Source organism: Oreochromis niloticus, linkage group LG11, assembly GCF_001858045.2.
Source record: "Oreochromis niloticus isolate F11D_XX linkage group LG11, O_niloticus_UMD_NMBU, whole genome shotgun sequence".
In the NCBI taxonomy this organism is placed as follows: Eukaryota; Metazoa; Chordata; class Actinopteri; order Cichliformes; family Cichlidae; genus Oreochromis; species Oreochromis niloticus.
In genome coordinates, this window is record NC_031976.2 from 15623979 (window position 1) to 15644064 (window position 20086).

Consider the following 20086-nt stretch of genomic DNA (forward strand, 5'->3'; position numbering starts at 1 on the left):
TCGAGTATAAAAAATAACCGGTCACATACATCCATTTATTCATGTAGGTGCCACTGAGGATGGACACAGTGAGTGGTTCATCAAAAAGAACAACTTTAGGGTGATGATGAAGATTTGTGCCCAAGTAGGCCCAGTTAGTCAAAGCTATAAGTAAACTGGGATTACAGGCAGTGGTTTCTTACCGATTTGTTTTGCCCAGTTAAACAGATTCACTAAATTGATTTGAGGTGTTTAATTCTGCTGAATCATGAGGCATCCCAACCACAACTCAATAGTGAAAGCACATCCAAGTTTGTGAACCGTGGCTTCCAAGGCACATATGCTAGAGCTTTAAGCCCTCGTTACAGGACTTTTAAGAACTAGTTAAATGTAAGATGTCGTGTATGCCACCAGACTAAGCAGCTCTCTAAAAATTAATTATGAAATCTAAAGTTGATGATGGGCCAGTGAAATGGAGCTACATTAGAGCTGTTTGCAGAATTCTGGGCCACTTGTGAACGGTCCAGGGGTGTTTTGGTTAAACAGATGAAAAAGGATTTAGTATATTGTAGATGAAATAAAAGCATTTCCACCTCCGTAAATTCTTATATCTCTACTTGATTTTTTCTTTTCTTCTGCAGCTTGTTACTCGCTGTTTCCTGAGCTCTGGACTCCCGCTGTTCCCCTCCAATATCCCACCATTTAATCCCTTTTTACAGTAGAGGCAGCTCTACACTGGGCAAGCAGAGCAATGCTAATAAATTCACACTTAACAAGATTGCAATTAGCCTATTGAGTCTTTCAACCAACTTCCTTGCCGCTACAAAATTGCCTTGCACAATTACATTTCTGTGACACAGCGCAGTGACAGCTAACCGCCTCAGATTTAAATGTGCTTTGATCCCCTCGCCCTTGGAGCGATGAAGGTCACTCATCCGTTCTCTGTCCACTCTCTGCCTTTTCATCCATACACCATGTGAATATAGCAATAACACGTTCCTCTCCTTGTTTGCCCTTCTGCAGACTGAAGAAGAAGTCTCAGTCGGTGGATATTGCCAGTCAAGGTTTCTCCCCGACACTGGTGCCCGCCTCGCCCCTCAACAAGGCTGCGCCATCTGTTGCCAAGACAACCACCGTCCTCGCGGTGCAGGAAAACAACACCACCAACTCCCAGCGCCGCAGCCCCCGGTGTGGCGAGCTGAAGAGAGGCTACACCATAGGTAAATGACACAGGGGCTGGGGCTGTGATCCTGTCTCTCTGTGTGCCAGTGGAGAACATTTTGCCTGAATTTGATGTCCAGTTATTACTTGAGTCAGCATTAAAATGCACCGTCTGAGCTGCTGACATGCATTTCTCACTCAGCTTAGCTTCCCCTTGTCACCTCTTTAGCTGGCTCTCCCCATTACACAACTCCTGATTCATTTCCTTCACATAATTTTTAATCATGTGGCTCTGATGAGATTTGTTCCTGTGATGAATTCTATTTCTGGTGGTGGTGGTGGTGGTGGCGCTGGTGGTGGTGCTGGTGGTGGCTCTGCCTGCTGTGGCTCTCTGTGTCAGCCAGTGGGTTGGTACTATGACAGTTAAGTGCCCTTTAGGGAGCTGACTTTTCGGAGATAATGAAATGAGTGTGAGCTAAACTAATTTCCAAACTGATGAATGCGGTGCATCCTCTGTTCACTTCATTGATGAGATTTACTTCACAAGCTGCTTGGGTCGAGGTTAGAAGGTGGAAGTGTGATCTGCGAGGTATTTCTTGCTGTAGGCTTATTCTACTTTTATTTCACTCTCCCTTTCACACTTCCTTATTCTGGCTTTATTTGATTTTTTTTTAAATGTGTGCTTTAAAACAAGTCATACCTAATCCAAATACATTGTTATTGCTGCTTTTGGACTCGATCTTTAATGTAGCAAGCTGATGGAGTTATCCATAGCTGTGGAATCAGATTTGAAGGAGCAGGAAAAAAAGTGACGTAAAGCTCCAAATATGTCAGAAGGAATTTCAGAGAAAAGTGTATAAATATATGAACAGGACATTTTAGTTCAATTTAATAACACCGCAATTAAAATGACTCCTTGGGTATGTAAATTTCAGTGATATGATGCTATTAAGGGCATGGATATATGAGGGAAAAAAAGCATGGAAACAAGAGGAGCACTGATGGAAATTGAAGGCGATGTAGAGGAGAAATTAAAACCAAAAGACTAAAGAAAGACAAAGTGAGCGTTGACTTTTTAAATAGCTCCTTGCCTGGCACTTAAAATCACCTGGCAGAGCAGAGAGCATTGAGGGCTCTGCCAGATTCTTATGTTTATTGATCAGCTCAGAATTATAATTGAAACGATGATATTTACTTATTTTACTCCCCCGACTTTGTTTTCCTGAATGGATTAAATGGCTTTCATAAAATACATGAATAAGAAAACAGGAAGCAGCAATAAGATGACTATTGCTACCTTTAACAGCAAGTAGCCTTCTGTACAATAGCTATTATACAATACAACAGAGAATTTCTTCAGAATATCACTTTTTATATAATGGACTGTATGGTGTGGTCAGTATTATTAGCCCTGTGAAAAACTGAGCTTTTTATTGAGCCATAGCAGAAACCACTGATGTGCAATGTAACTTACTGTAAAATTAAGTTAAAACTGAGGATTATTTTCCAGTTAACATACAGTGTAAAAACTTCAGCAAAGGTTCAAGTTGTCACTCTAGAAAACATCAAGGCAAAAACTAAAGAAATCAGTTTAGATTTGAGAAAACAAATTGTTGATACTCACAAAGCAGGAGATGGACATACAGAGTTATCACAGTGCTTCTAAGTGTCAAGAACTGGAGTGAGATATATCATCAAGAGAGCCACATAGTGCAGAAGAAGCCTAGCAGAGGTAGGAAGCCAAAGATTTCAAAGACTCTGTGAGAAAGATTATGCTTACTGGAACGCGTCCTCTGGACAGATGACATGAAACTAGAGCTCTTTGGTCACAGAGACCAAGCACTCAGCACCAAAACTTGGTCGTTGCTGTGAGTGACTTATGTTGTGTGCTTGACAACAACCAACAAAACATATGTGGCTCCTGGACAGGAGCTACCTCTAGAAGACCAAAGTGAACATTACTGGCTGGCCTACACAAAGCCCTGACTTGAATCCAAATGAAAATTTGTGGGGTGAATTGAAGACCAAGGTTCATGTCAGAAAACCATCAAATCTGTAGGCGCTTTAGAAATTCTCAAAAGTAGAACGTGCTGGGATTGCTCAGGAGACAAGCGTGAGATTACATCAAATGACTTCAGGCTGTTATCCAGAAAAAAGGATACACAGCTGAGTATTAGCATCGGGGGGGGGGGGGGGGGCTAATAATTCTGTCCTCATCTGTAGGAGTAGGGAGTAGTGAAGGAGTGAATGATTTGGGATAAGGTAAAAGGTCACTGTGACCTCACACAGTTTTGCACATTCATTAGCTGGTTGTAACAAACTTTAACAGAAACATTTATGCAGCTACAACATTTTATAGCCAAAACAGCAAAGGTCAAATCTAGACAAACGTGGATGTAAATTGCACCATGACTGACAAGCAAAGGCATACAACTGTAGGATGGCAGTTCTAGTCTGATGCCCTTGCAGCTCTATTATTAGAGTTCTTGGTACATTTGAATTTCACTTCATGGCTGAGCATACAGTCTGATTAATCATGTAAATCAGTGCAGCAGCAGTGGCTATTCTGCAGGGAGAGGACAGCTTTAGGGTTGAGTTGCTGCAGGACCGTGTCTCTTTAGGGTCGCAGTGCACCACTGAGCAGGCACAATTTGGCTCAAGGTGCGCCGTTCTGCCAGTGCCACACCAGTGAACTTTCTATAGTGATCACACATTGACGCTGCTGCTTTAAGCAGGGCGTTGAGCGAAGAACGGATTGATCGATCAGCTCAGTCGGCAATAATCAATAGAGGAAATTGTGGGATAAAAGCTTGGCACGACAGGTGGACTGGCTGTTGACAGTTCGGCCCGCTCTTGTCATCCATTACCAATTCAATGGCAGCTGCTGGCTCTTTGTAAAAGCACAGGGTTGGAAGTCACAGTCATTCAACCATTAAATGAAATGCGACCGTGACTTATTGTGCTTTTACGGCTTTTAACTACAAAGTTACAAATTGTACAAGCTTCCAAAGCATGAGTCATAGCAGTTAATCATTTGCTCTGGCTAGCGTTGGCCTAGATAAACCACAATTAGATCAAGGCCTGACTTTTCACATGACTACAGAAATACTGCATCTGCCAGTCATTTACACAGCTGGATCACATAATGAGACATTGATGAGCGACTGTCCCATCTCTCTATTTCTTATCGCGATTGGATGTGGAGCCCTGTGGCATTTTTAAACCCAGGCCAGGCTGCTCCTGCAGGGATGATCATGCTAATTTATTCTAATGGGATAGCAATAATGTGGCAGGCCGCTCGCTGCGCTTGTCTGCCAAGCTTCAGACAGACCTGTCATTAGAGGCACATAGCAGATTCACAACAGACGTTTTAATAACCCAGCCAATGAGCCTCCTACCAAGGCGACGCCACCTCTGAGGGTAAGTGTTGATGGTGTTCTTCAATTAAAAGTGCTACAGTCACTGCTGCATCCTGTAACTCAGAACGAGGAGAGAGCGAGCAGCGTCCAGACATGACGTTGATGAGGATCAGCCATTGCTCAGACTGCTTATTTCATTACGTGATTTGCTCAAGAAGAATTGATGGGTAGCTGTATAACTCTACATACATGCTGAAGGAGAAAAAAGGGTGTAACCAGAACAAAAAATAATAAAGAAGTAAAGAAAAGGAAATAAGAAGACAAAAGGGAAAATGAGAGGGGAATACACAGAGAAAAGAGAGGCTGTGAAAGAGAGAAGTGGCAAAAGTAGGAAAGGGGAAAAGAAGAGAAGCAAGGAAAAAGAAAGGAATGGGATGCAGAAAGCGGGTAGAGGCAAATGAGAGTAAAGGAAAGGAAAACACTGAAAGGGAGGAAGAAGTTAGAGGAGAGAAACAATGGGTAAACAATGGAAAAGAAAAATGAAAGGAAAGGAAATGAACAGGTTTTACAGGAGAATAAATAGGGAAGGAGAGAAGAGTGATGGAAGAGAAGGCTAAGGAAATTTGACACGAACAAAGAATGAATGGGGGAAATGAAAAATGAAAGGAAAGAGAGAAGGTAGGAGAAAGCAAAGAAACTGCTAATGAAGGAAGGGGGGAAGTGGAAGGAGAGGAAAATATAAGCTGTGAAAGGGGTAAGCTAAGCAAAGAGACGACTGAGGAGGAAATTTAAAGAAGGGAAAATAAGAAGGCAAAGGAAACGAGATAAAAGGAAGTGAAAGGAGGAGAAATGATTGGTGCTATAACGAAGGAAAGTAAAACTAAAGAGAGGGAACAAGTGCAAAGATTGGCAATAGAGAGGAAATGAAAGGAGAGAAAAAAGGAGAGGCAAAGGAAAGATTCTTGAGGGAACGACACTTGACACCAGCTCTCCCCAGAGTCCCGGCTTCTCCGTCTGACAGCCTCCTAGTCCTACTGCCACGTCTGACCTTTACATCATTATAGCCAGCCTCGAGCCTGCACTCCAGAGCTTGGCGAGAGAATGCCAAACAGGAGATGAACCTTGTGTCCCCGCAACTGTAGACTCATTAAGGATGACTTACCGTGTTCCTGCCTACAACAAGCGCATGCGAAAACTGCTTCATCACACTGTGCTCTCATTGCCGTACAAGTGCTCTTCAATCTCTTTATTCTCCGGGGCTGACTCATGCGCTCCGTGCCTATATGGAAGCACACATGGGTCTGACTCTGCCTATGTTTGTGTACTGTCTCAAGTTAAATGTGGAGACGGATTATGGCTATAAGGCATCTTTGTATGGACGCAAAGGCAGAGCCCGGCACAGCATGTCACCGCACCTAATGGCTTCTAAGAGGAGAGCTGTATCCCCCATTCCTGTTATTTCTGCTCTTTCTACCATTTCATTCCCCAGTGTCTCCTCTGCTTTCCCGCCTATTCCAACCACCCCCCATGTCTCACTCTCTCTGTCTTCACAGTCTCTACCTTGTTATGCTCTAATGTATTTTCTGTGTTTCTGACCGGGGGGTACCGGCAGAAGGGTAATCTGTCTCAAAGACAGACGGACAGCTCCACAACAGATTGCTACAAACTGTGGCACCAACCGCCGCTGAAGTGCTGGAGAGGGGCATTTTATCACGTTACGATCTAGTTGGGCTTAATTTCTCAACCGAGACAGCTAAACTTATGCTCATGCACATGTAAGAACATATGAGCAAACCGTTGCCTACAATAGTTAAAACAGGACCTGTTCATAGAGGGTTTGATATGCAACTTTTTTAAAAGCAAAAATTATCATCAAAGTTTTCTAAATTTACAATCGAATCTTTACGTTTGTTTTCCAAACTGACTACTGTCAGTCAGGCTTGTTTCTGAATTCCCATCAGGATCCATCATGAATAATTTCCTTTTAAACAAGGTAAACTGTGTGAAATTATTCGAGTGCTGCTGTGCACACCTCGGTGAGCACTAGCGGCTTGCAGGCAGAAGCAGAGGCTCGACTTTGCCGGTGTAGCATTGTATCGACGGCAGCTGACAGAGGAAATGCTAATAAACAAGGCGGGTGCGCACGTGACGGCGTAACCTAACACCCCGAGAGCGGCGGACCCTGCCACCGCCACCTTCTGACTGATTATTCCCCTGTTAGTTATTCATTGGATTCTCACTGGAGGGTCGAAGAGGGGGAGGAGTTGGTGTAGCGGTCAGAATCCCATTAGCAGCTATTCACAAGATCGAAGGAAGTGTCAGGTTGAGCATTGAAGCTGGTGTCTTGTTGCTCCTTTACTACTTGTGCTTGTGTTTGTGTGTAAAGCCATCACTACAGCAATTGTCCTTGAAAATAGTACAGTTTTTCCCCAGTCCCCAGCAGCAGCAGTATAGTCACAGCATGATGTAGCAGGAGGAGCTAATCACTACAGCGGCTGACAGTTACAGCCAGCGCCGCCAGTGCTATACTTGTGTCACTCTTGGTTTCTGTGTTTGATGTAATTGTCTCAGGTGGCACATCTCTTGTGTTTACACATCCGGACTGTAGCCAGGGGTGGCAATTACACACAAGGCTCTTTAAGACATCCCCTCTGCTCTTTTTCTAGTAAAACGAGACAAACTTGGATTTCTGAAAACAGAAAAGAGAGATAAAAGAGATGAAAGCAGTGTAGTGGAGCATTCTGTTTCATTTGCAAATTGATTAACGGGGAACTCCCAAAATTGCGCAGTCCAAAAGTCTCAGACATGCAGTGGTAGACGGGGAAGTTGGCAGTGAGGCAATGAGTCCAAATAAAGACAAGACAAAAGACGAAATCCAGAAAATGATCCAAAGGGTCATATCCAAGGAAAAAATGGCAAAAGCACTAGGAATACAGTATGTGGAGTGTTGGAAACTTTGACAAGAACAAGATGACAAAGACAACTGGGGAGTCTATATATATTACTGGTGGGTGATCAACTGACTGAAACTACGTAATGATATTTCATTCTGTAGAGTCAGCTGTCTTCCTTTATCTTTTTGTGTTTGCTCTTACCAGTTACAGCTACTGCTGAGTCCACGAGGAATTCCATAATCCCCAATTAACCTGGGATGCATTGATACATGTTTTGTGGCTCCTATTCTGCTCCATAGTAGTGAAACATCTGGATCTAAAGACTTTCTTAACCAGTTCAATTTTCAATCCAATTTTATTTATATAGTATCAAATCATAACAATAGTCACCTGAAGTTGCTTTATATCGTAAGGGAAAGACCCAACAATAATACAGAGAAAACCCCAACAATCACATCAATGTGAGCAAGCACCTGGCAACAGTGGGAAAGAAAAACTCCCTTTTAACAGGAAGAAACCTCTGGCAGAGCCAGGCTCAGGGAGGGACAGCCATCTGCCACGACCTTTTGGGGGTGAGGGGGAGGGAGATGGGATGAAAAAAAAGTGTCCATTACAACCAGAAAAGATGCTAAGAGTTGGTATCAGGGCTGATCCAGAAACATTTTCATGGATCATTAGCCGTGAATGAAGGCAATAAGAGTCTGTGCTGTTACAAACCTTTGCCTTCTAGTGTTGCTGCTGGCTGCCTTAATGACAGACATGAGAGTGCTTGAGAGTGAAAATGACTTTGAGAAAATCTGCAGAATTAGATTGTCTGAGCTGCTTATGATGCCATAACTAATATTTCTCCTCTGTTTTTGTCATCAGGAAAGATCAGAGTACATGTATTTTCAGGACGCTGGTTCTTATCACCATGTAAAACCCAGCGTTTCTATGGTCACATCGTTTCCAACAGTCGAGAGGTGAACATCTAATAATTTTTATTGTGTATATATACCTGCTTTAATATTTTCACCACCAGGGGGTAGCGTGTTTCCAGAAAGTTTTTAGTGCAGTCAGAAGTAAGTTTGCAGTTTATAGTTCATTTCTCTAAATACCTGCACGTCTACATTAGCATCAGTGTTTTCTCTGCATCCAGCGATTTTTCTTCTTCTTCACATGTTGTACTCAGGTTGTCCCCTCTGAGCGTCCTCCTGGATCTTGGTACTTCCAGGAGTAGCTGGTCAGCTGACCTAAGAGACCGACAGGGTGTGTAGGGATGAAGAAGCTCAGAGAGGTAAGGCAGGGCAAGATTGGGAAAGCATTAAAAAACAAACATAAGAATTTTAAAATGAACTCTAAAAGACACAGGCAGCCAGTGCAGTGAGGCCAGCACAGGGGTTATATACTCTGTTGTTCGAGTTCCTGTTAGCAGTCGTGCAGCAGCTGCAGATGTGAGAGCAATGACTGACTGACTCTCACTGACTCCTGCATTTCTTCCACTGGGTCTCACGTTTTTTTCAATCCACACAGTTTTTATATTTGTGAAAAAAAAAGATAAAAAGTGAGCGTAGTTAGTGAGTACAGTGTGGTTCATGTGTCAGACATGTAATTTTCACTAAAAAGGTGCAATTTTGAGTCCCTGCTTTCAAATAATTGCCTAATGGCCACTTGTTCCGTTTTATGCGAGTAAGAGGTGACTTCAGACTCACTGTTTTTGACATTAATGTGTTCAGTGCAAATGGACATTAGGTATGATGTAAACTTCAGGTATGTTTGTCATATATCTGTCTGATATACATTTCTGTAAAGATTAGGTTGATATAACCGTTCTGTTAGTTTTCTGTAGAACTTCAGAAGTGGTATTTGTGGTCTGGAAAGAGAGTTTGGCAACATTTGTTTTATTAGAATTGCATTTCATAAAGATGAGTCAAACTTTAAACCAGACAAATGGAAATATCCTCACTCACTGCTGAGCTGTTATTACAGGCCTTGTATGATGCAGACTATAAGGACAAAGGAGGACACTCTTCTGCTGTGAAATCCACCTTAAGTGTGAGTTGCCACTATGCTTTGCATCAGTATCAAACCTTTATATGTTCTCCCCTGAGTGAATAAGAATGACAGAGGGATTGGATGAACGTTTGTCAGAGAGAATACCCGTTAAAATGAGAAGGGAGAGAGGGAGAGTAAGAGCCATCGGTCACGCTCTGGCAGCAGCACCCACAACCATGCCAGGGTGCTTTTGCCAGCGGTGCTGCTTGTGTGCGCTGAGATAAGCTCAAGCCTTCCTGCCTTGGCGGTATAGGCCGGTCACGTAGAACCAGAAGGCAGCTTAGCCCCACTGCAAATCCAGCGAAGTGTCTTACTTTGACTTCCTCCCACACAGCCTTGTCTCCTCGTTCTCTGGCTTTCTCAGGGTTTCAAGGTTTCTCTCTCCTCAGTGTCTCCCAACTCGGTTTGACAATGCATGTTCACTATAGAGATCGGTGTTTATCCTTCCTAGGAACCACTGAATTAGCAGAAACATGGAAGAGGTGCAAAGATGTGAGTCATGCAGATGTTTGGTGAGGAACTACAGCTGGCACGTTTGTAGCATTCAGAGTTTTAAGGTTTGAGTGTCACGGTCCTGGGTCGGTGACCCAGTGTTTTGAGTTTCTTGTGTCTCTGAGTTTTGTATTATGATCTTAGTTCCCTTTGTTCCCCTAGTTTATTCTTTAGTCTAGTGTCTTAGTTTGGCTTTCTTGTATTCTCTTTAGTTCTCTGAGTATTTAATAACTGCCCTCTGTGTCTCCTTGTTCTGTGTTTCTTAGTTGCTCTGTCTCCCCTAGTCTAGTTTGCATCTGTGCTACTTCCTGTTTTACTTTGAAGGTCCATGTCTCTTGTGAGTGTATTCTACTTTGCTCCCTCGTCTCGTCAGTTCTGATTTTTCCCAGCTGTGCTCCCCTTCTGTGTCTCATTCCCCTCGTTACTTCCCAGTGTATTTTAGCCCTGTGTTTCCCTGTGTCAGTGTCGCGTTCTCCCTCATGACTGTGTGCCCCTCCGTGTGTTTCCTCGTAAGTCAGTTACCTTAGTACTTCCCAGTTTAGTTTCATGTTATTTTGTATCGCTATTATCTACTGTCAGCAATAAAGCTGTATTTTGAGTTCAGTCCTGTTTTCCTGTGAGTCTGCGTTTGGGTCCACTTCCTGCCTGCCACACAGCCGGTCCATGACATTGAGACTGTTGGCTGAATTTTTAATTTTTTTAGCCATGTTCAATATGAAGATCCCTTAAAAGGCGAGCCATTTCGCACCAAGTAGGGTAAAACTAGATATACAGGTGAAGACAAAATTCTTACCAGAAGTATGAAATTGAAAGTTTTTCTTAAAACTTTGTGCGCAATGGGATTCAGCAGGTGGGGGAACCCTAAAATCAATTGTTTATCCTGCACTAACCTGCAGAGTATTTTCATGCAACCTTTAAATAACACAGTTGGTCTACCTCAGTTTGTTTCACAATATGAAAAAGCATAATGTCACATGTACAGACCCAATATCTGATTTAAAAGCACGAGGACTTACATGTAAGCTTTACATATCCAGTTTATTGAATCCCACTGAGCAGTCCTTACCTTTAAATCTAACCTCTCTTCTTCCTCTCCCGTCTTTCTTTCTTATCTTTCTCCATCTCTGAGTGAAGTTACTCTCTGTCTTTTCTCCTCCTGTGAAATACAGCAGCTGGACTTTTAGCTAGCAACACACTGTGTGACAAACTGCACACAAACAGTTTGTGTGTTTGCTGAGGTTTATTAAGCTGATAGAAACGTTGCATTTGAAATTACATGTCACATAAAAAGTATTGCTCCCTTTATGCTCACTCGTCTTGTTCTAGCGAGATGCTGAAGTATGCGACCGCAGCTTATGGACACTTGCAATCATTCCTGTGCTCTGCCAAAAAGTAAAAACACCGGCCTACTTTGGCATACGGTTTTGCATCTTTCATATCTTTTTGTGCGACATCCCCTGGCGATTAATATGCGAACAGGATTGCCTCTTATGCCTTAATGCTCAGGCTCAAATTGGTTCGATGTTTGATGGCCTGCAGTGAAACCTAAAGTAACGACCCTGTTTTGAAAATGTAAGAAGCAGAAAGTACCGATATTTATTTAAAAATGTAGAGACTAAATATAAAAAGTTGTCAGACAATAATTACTCAAGTAAAGTCCAGATACCTGAAATTTCTATTTAAGTACAGTAACAAGGTATTTGTACTTTGTTATTTACCACCTCTGATAATAATAGAATTATTTCACAAAAAACAGAAAAATTACCAAGATCAGTATTATTAGCTGGAAAAAGAACTGACATTTTCTTAACCATTGCACAAACCACTGCTGTGCAATGATGTGCTTTAACTCTGTAACACTCAAAGCTTGTAAAATCAAGTTAAAACTTAAGATTTTCTTCCAATTTACACCCAGTATTAAAACCTCAAGAGTTTGACCTGTCAGAAGCTACTAAAAACTAAAGAAATGAGCTTAGAAATGAGAAAAAGACTTGTGGATGCTCACAAAGTAGAAGGTGGATATACAAAGTTGTCACAGCTTTTCCAAGTGTCAAGAACTGGAGTGAGATGTATCATCAAACAATTCAAAGAGAGCCACATAGTACAGAACAAGCCTGGCAGAAGTAGGAAGCCTTCAAAGACTGTAAAGCAAACTAGTGAGAGATGTGTCTGAAGACCCCAGAACGACTGCCAAGATATGAATAAAAGTCAAGAGTCAATAAGAGTCAGCAGTCCTGACTTGGCTGACTGTGAGCCTGCAGACTGAAGTGTGCTAAGGACAACCTGGAGAAAGACTATCCTTACTAGAATCGCGTCCTTTGGTCAGATGAGACTAAACTAGAACTTTGGCCAGAGAGAGCTAATGTTAGAAGAAAGACGGGAGAGGCGTACAACCCAAAGAACACCATCCCCACAGTGAAACGCGGAGGTGGCAGTATCTTGCTGTGGGTATGCCTCAGTGCATCTGGAACTGGGAATTTCAATTTCAACTCCTTTAAGTTGGAAGGAATAATATGTGAAGATTTTGGAAGAAAACCTCAAGTAGTCAACAGCAAAACTGGATCCCTAAAACATGCGTTGCTCCTTGAGAAGAACTACCTCCAACTCTGACTTTTAATACCACTGAAAATGTGTGGAATGAACTGAAGACTAAGAACAAGCCAGAAGACCATCGAATCTGGAAGAGATTGAGAGATTCACCAAAGAAGAATGGGCTGGGATTGCTCAGGAAACTATAACAAACAACTGACTATTAGCATCCGGTGGGATAATAATTCTGTCCTCATCTGTATTGTCTTCAGAGATTGGTTATGGACAGTGTAATACAAGGGTTACAACAGGGTCTATAGAGAAGATTTGCAACTTTATGTGATGCAGAGTTGGCAATTGGTCGTGTTTTAAATCAGTTTTAAACTACAAACTGTAAAAACTACAAACCTTGCTTAGTTAGCTTAGAAATGTGTTCACATTTAAACAGATATGTCTAGATATTCCATAGTCAGTGTTAAAATAGAGTTTACTATCAAAGCCATTGTTAAAAACTGAGCTCTGTGCAGGTAACTGAAAGTTTAACTCCTATTCACAGCTATGCAGCCACATGAACAAGGCACCTCTCTCACACACACACACACACACACACACACACACACACACACACACAGCAGTCTCTGCACACACACTAGGGGTTAAGGCAGTTTGGGTAATATTGTACAAGAACTTTGACAGTTAATCCTGTGAAAGCAGCTGTGCCTACAGGATAGCACAGTCTACACTGCATGTTGATAAGAAAAGCCTCACAACAGCATGCCCCCAGGGCCGCATTTATACTGAGCAGCACCAGAAGCAGTCAAATCACACTGTTCTTGCAAACCTTAATTGGGATATCTGATACTTGTGGATGAGCTTGTTTTCTGTCTGTAAACAACAAAGCAGCGATTAGTTTTATTCAGGTACTGCTTGTGATAGCACCTGCAGTGTTTTTGAGTTTGATGTAGACGCGTCACGATGTGCGTCCATGCACTTTGAGGCCATGCACAAGCAGTGTTTACATGCATGTACATACCTGATTTGATATATCTGCACTCCAATATGAGAGAGGTGGACAGACACATGCACCTCAGACACGCACAGACACCCAGGAGGCCTCAGGAACCACTTTCACAAAGGTTAATAGTATGCTTTAGTCATCCCCAGACAGCAATGGAGCCGCTTTGACGTTAACTTGGTTACAGGGAGGGAATGTCACCTCTGTTTTACCAGGTTTTGACTTTTTCCTTGTGCTTATTATTCTCGGAGCCCTCTCCACGTTCTTATCCAGACCAGACTAGCTGCTCTGCGGAATTAATCACATCCCATTGGTGCCCTCTAAACTTCCTCTTTGTATCATGATTGCAAACAATAGGAGTTAAAAGGTGACCTGGATGCAAATTATATTTTCTGTATTGAAATGGTTGGTCGTATTGCAAAGCCAGACGAAGCGGCTCACAACCAAATTTATGCAGGCATTGGACATCTCTGGTTCCATCAATATTACACTAATTAGGCTGCATCCAGAGTGAATTAAGGTGAACATCCATTTAGCCAAACGCCGTGTTTATAGAAGAGGAGGCATTGTTACACCTGTAGTTTAAAAAGAAGGAGTTGCAGCTGCTGCATGCAAAAGCTATGAAACCTGTCTGCTGTGGACGGACTTGTGTATGCAGGACAGACATGCACCTAAGAGGATAAGAGGTTCACTTATCCTTAGACTGTCTCAATGTTACACGGATCACAATGATGTTAGCCCTGTCGCAAATGGCCTTTAATATATTTGTCTGACATTTGTCATTCCTGAATGTCCCCAGAGATGATGCGTGCACTCCCTAAATCAGTTCTGTGCACCTTTTGTGCCCTTAGTTTTTCAAAAGGAAATGATATTAACTTCAAACAGACCTTCACATTCCCCTGTTTCAAGGACACTTAATGTAGATTTTTATCCACAGCATAGTATGCTGTCATATGTATGACTCAACACTGTGTAGATCTAAATCGCTGCCCTGAATCACAGCTTGGCCAGCAGCAAAAGCCACAGAGATTTGTAGCCACCAAGGCCACTGTTAGGTTTTTTTTCTTCCCCTTCTCCTTTTTTTTTTCACTTTGACAGAAACAAAAACATTAACGTTTTCTTCTGGAGTGAAAGAAAGCAGTGCAAGGAAAAGAGGGTGAATTTACTGCAGCACCACTGTAAAAGATCTGTGGGTCGGATTTATTGGCCTGCCGGTGTAATTACGTTGACCGGGGAGTCTCTCGGTGGCCCTCTTCTCTTTGGGCTCAATTTATAAATGCCACAGAGCCAGTAATCCCACTGTTTCCCCACTTAGTTTGGAAAGGGCTGCAACCATCCCCTGGCTAGGATTGATTACATATAGCTCAAATGAAGAGTAAGCAGTTTTCCACTGTCGAACGCCAGGACCGGCCCCAGCTATTGATTCATTTTACAGCGGAGGGAAAATAAGATCTGCCACTTCGCATAATGGTTGATATTTGTTTCTCTTTGCTCGTGAATTTATGGGCTGCCGTTATTTAAGAACGGCTCTATTTCCCCAGTATCTAATGTACATACTAAAAACAGAAGAAACCCTGCTTATGCGACGGCAGGCGCTGTAAAGCATTATTACTCAGTGCCTTTAAGGAGTCGATAAATCTCCCAGTTATGGATGATATTTATGGAAAAAGTAACCGAATTTACAGCAGCACTGGAATCTGATTGCTCGTACGAAACACTACAAGTTGTGTTAATGTGGATCCTTAATGATATACAACTGTTTGATCTGTGTCTTGCATTGTTCATTGGTAATCTTTTTCAGACATTTTCTAATTTTGATGCAGCTGAAAATGGTTATTATTATCATCATCAGCGATAATAATAATATTAATAATGATACAACTTTGCTGTCATCCCAATTGTTTTGTTTTTAGACATTATTCATGCAATAGGCACTCAGCAGAGTAATGTTCATTGTTACTGCCAGACTCCACCTTTCCTACACTGAAATCAGATGTTATCTTATTAGGGGATTTACGTGAAGTACAGTGGTTGTAAATCTGGTTGTACTCATTTTAAATTGGTATTGTTGAAAACTATCCAGTTTCATATATTGTCATAACTTTCCAGTCAGCTTGAATGTCGTGTTTTATTGGAGGAATTCCACGGATACAATGTTATTATGTCAAAAACAAATGGATAATGAATATTTGCTAATTTTTGGTAAAGTACAAGACTAGAAGTATTTTTTCCATATTTTTATGGCTGTGTTACTGCAGAGTGAGCAATCACTTTCATTTTTGTAGCATCCATTGTACTTGTGGCTTTTATCCCATCAGTGGATATAATGACAAGAGATGGGAAAATTTGGCTGAGCAATCAACGGCTAGAATCGCGACTCATCCACATCCACCTTGAGCTCTTCTTCCTGGCCTGATTAGAATGTGGAATACTTTATATTATAAATGCTTCTGGGGCCATGTTTGCCATGTACTGGTTTATTCAAGAGGAAGAATAGCTGGGGGACAGGATTTAGTCGGCCAGCACAGTACGTTGCCTTTTCGCCACACGGGTCATTGCTCTGGACATTTGCTGGATGGCAGGGTTCTGGAAAACTGTCACAAAGAAGTGAAGCAGCAGAAGCTACATACATCAAGTTTGAGCTCTACAAAGTATTGGTACAGCAGGGGAAAACACACAGCCATCAAAGAACAAAGCTGTTATGAAAATGGGCTTGAAATGGCTCTTCTTGGTTTTGATTCAGTTGAATTCCTACCGGTTATTTAGGAGAAGTGAGTTGTCTTTGGTTTCGCTACTGACTTATCTGAAATCTATTTTTGCCTTTGCAATTTATTTTGCTTTGTAATGCATTTTGTAACTACCCCAAAATACGATTGAATGATGAAGACAAAACAATAAAACCACAGTGGATGCTGAGTCAATGCTGAATGCCTCAGTGCTTAGGTACAATATCTGTCCTTAGACACAACAAAGCAGTGTAAAGTAAAATAAAGTCAAATTTACCCAGAGCTATGTGTTGCAAAGCTGTGATATTATATGTCCAAGCAAACAAATGGAGTGTAGACACAGCTGGTCAGCTCAGGTCTCACTAAAGAAATGACCTTTTCTCACAGTGTTGACCTACAGAGGTCCGGCTCCAGCTCATGCATCTTTAGCCACGGTTCACCAACAGCATTCTTTTTGTTGGTGTTTGTCATGGCTAGACTTTTACAAAACAAAGTCAATGGTCTCTTCAAAAAAGGGAAATAGTTACCCATCTTGTTTGAAAGTTCCTCTCTCGGTGGTCACCGTGCTACTTTCTAAGGGATTTTTTTTTCTTTACATCTGTAGCTGTTTACAGTCACGCACTACACGTTTTGTAAGGGGTGGAAGCACTAAGTTTGTGCCACTGGGCCACTGGGCTACATCCATTTATCAGAGAAATGTGTGATTTGTGCAAACAATATGCATCAAATTCTAGATCCACAGTCTGGCTGTTGTAAGCTAATGTTGCTATTTTTGTCCTTACAAGGAGGGAAAAAACTAGCATAGCTTTGTTCAAAGAAAATGTTTTCTAAAGCTAAGTAAAATGGTTCATTCTGCTAATTTAAGCAGGACATCAATTAAAAAAAAATGTTTAGGAAGAGTAACTTACCTTTTAAAGATGTCAGCAGTCTTTAGACTAAGCTAAGCTAACACATCCCAACTTTAGCACCATCTAGGTTGACCTTTTAGCTCTGAGCGAGAAATCGAATGAATTTATTTTCCAAAATGTTCCAAAACATTTCCAACTCAATTTTTTTCTCATTTCATTTTCACCCCTGCAGTTTTTATTTTCACACTCAACCTCTTTGTGTGTCTTTAAAAGGCTATTCAACTTTACTCTTTAAATGAAAGAAAATCTTTCAAAAAGACGTTTTGAAAAAGGCACAATCATATCAAAGTCAGATTACCATCAGCTTTCCCTCTTTCAGTGAGAGACAGTAAGAAAAGCCTTTCTGTCAGAATATTCTGTTCATACGGACGATTTTTGATTCGTTCTGTGGGATATTTATTTTTAACGAAGATTAACAGATTTATTCTACATGAAATTAATATTCACTTAGCTACATCATAAGCTGCGTATCGATAGACTGACACCATATTTAACTTAAATGTGTTTCATTAACCGAGTCGGAGTGATTCATTAACGAGTTCCTCCCTGCGCAGTTAATTACGTCGTCACTGGGTCCTAATTCACTCATGTAACTACTGTGGACTCATCCAAAAGGTTGCATCCATTTAACCACGCTAACATCTCGCACCTCGAGTGATGCAAAATGCCCCCGGCTCGTAACTTCCCCAACAAATTATCCATGTACTGCATCTCCTGGGGGGCAGAGATTCATTATCCAATTTAGCGTACTCGTGGAACAAGTGATATCAGGTGATAGATGAAAAGAGCCTGGGATGACGACAGTTTTACAGCAGACGGAGAGAGCGCGCAGAGGCTCTTAGCATCTTTGTCGGATTTAAGATGTCCATTTGGCTCTTAATTCCCCCCACACCACCCCCATCCCACAGCACTTTGCTGTATCTCGTCACAGTCTGATCCTAATGCCCGTCCAGGGTGAAGAGGCTTATGTAGAGGATTCTTTGTGCTTTTGTGCTTTGGCTGAAAGCTGAATGATTCATTTTAGGCTAATGATGAAATTTATGACTGTGTCTGCGTTTAAAAGAAAGCAATTAACTCCTGAAGAGTTCAGCTTGGATAATAAAGTGGACGCAGACATAACAGAGCATTTGTTTTGTTTATGTGCCTCGGTGTTGTAGCACCACTTTTCTGCCTCCCTGTCAGGTTTATTGTAGACTCAACCTTCAGTGCAAGGCTGGGCTTTATTATTTTAATAAATTGCCTTGTATGAAGAGAGCAGTGGTGCATGTCTGATGCATGTCCCTTCCCTTCCTTCCTCGCCCCCTCCTTCTTTCTCATCCACTATCATCCTCCTTCTCCCTTTCGTCTTCCCTCATTCTCTCTTCCTCTGCGCCTGTAATTAAGCATCTTCTGGTGGCTGTCAGGTAATCATAAACAGAATTTTGCCAGGCAGTAAAATGAAAAGCATCCACACAGATAGAAGAGAGAGGCAAGCGGTTGGTGCTTCGCACCGAGCCGGCGGTCATCATTCGCCGGGGGGCCCACCCAGCCTCTCGTGGCGGCTTCAGACAGGGCGAACGCCCACAGAGGATAGATGACCGTGAGTGGAAGGGGTGGAAGTGGCGGAGAAAGATAGCCCGCTCTGACGCCACCGCCCATCGATCACCACTAGCCACCTTGTAGAACTGTCCGAAGAGAGAAAAAAGGCAATAACAGTGGGGTGAATTGATGTGGCGGCAGGTCAGTGTCAGGCTGGGTGCTACAACAACAACCTTAACCGTCACCTTCTTGTTTCCTGTCTTTGCTAAAGGCATTAAGCTAAAACACAGAGGCTTATTTCAGCACTCTGACATCATGTATCAACCTGACTGTGGAGCCTTTATTCATCCAGCAGTCTCATTTATTCCTGTATCTGTTTCTCTCTGTGTACATAAGACTCTTAGAGGCAACTAAAAATCCACTTTTTGGATGATATATTTGGATCCCGTGGTCACAAATCCGCATTATAGTCACAAGAAACTGTTAGCTGAGGTCTTCTGAATGAGTTCAATATAAAACCAAATGTATAAAAGAGCACAACTGACTGTGACAAGCAGCTTATCTTCTAAAATAGAACACCTCTTTTTAAAGGTTTAGTTTTTCCTGTGTTGTATCAAAGTTTAGCTCTAACCTTGAAGCATGACATTGACCTCGCCTTTTTGATATAAGCTGGCATGAGATTTGAGATTGGTTACCTCAACTCCAACTCGCAAGGCTGTGGCCCAGCGGAGAGCTTGATGATTTGCTATTTGATGGCCAGTTTCAAAACAAAAACTCCAAGCTCTGACTGAAAGTACTCATTGAAGTACTTACATGTGATCCCTTCTAATTTCTGTCATTGTCTTTTCTAATAAGAACCAACAGGCACACATCTAATCTTTACACTAAGCTGGGCTATTGGTCTCTTGGCTTCAGCTCGACAAATGAGTGAGTGAGTGTGGTATCAATCCGGTCAGTTTGGTCGGAGAAGAATTGACATATTCTAATAAAAACATGTACAGACTTAGAACTGAAGAAGCTTCTCGGATGAAAGGTGAAACGTCTTCAAGGAAACTCAAAGAAGTTACATTTCCTTGAAGATGTCACCCTGCACGACATGTGTTAAAGTTTCCTACGACAACCTGTATGACTGAGAACCTTCACAGACTTGGTGTTTACAGCTCTGTCACACTCTGCAGTGTCACACTCCAGCATCCAAACCACACCCCAGCAGCACAAACATAATCCCTCTATTTCTGCACTTAAAAACAGCGCTGCTGCACATTCATGGATAGAACCTGGTCAGTGGTCTGCTTGCGGCTTATTTAGCAAGTCACAAATACACATCAGTGATACAAGAGGATAAAGCAGCATTCGTGAGGTCCTAGCTTGTGTCCAGTCCTCAATGCATGAGCTTGAAGTGTGCCCCGCTTTCTCTATGCTATCCATCCCACAATCATCAAGTCTGGTTTTAAAACACCATGATGCCAAT

The 20086-nt window shown here is 42.1% G+C and overlaps 1 protein-coding gene across 4 annotated transcripts in view; it reads left to right on the forward strand.

Annotated features, from left to right (window-relative positions):
- Nucleotides 1–20086, forward strand: part of oxr1a (oxidation resistance 1a) — a 167091-nt gene that overhangs the window by 75532 nt on the left and 71473 nt on the right. For all 4 annotated transcript variants that reach the window (XM_013276484.3, XM_025911800.1, XM_025911801.1 and 1 more), the window contains one exon: nucleotides 1003–1199. In XM_013276484.3, the coding sequence (XP_013131938.1) occupies nucleotides 1003–1199 (197 nt within the window). The remainder of the gene's footprint in view (nucleotides 1–1002; nucleotides 1200–20086) is intronic.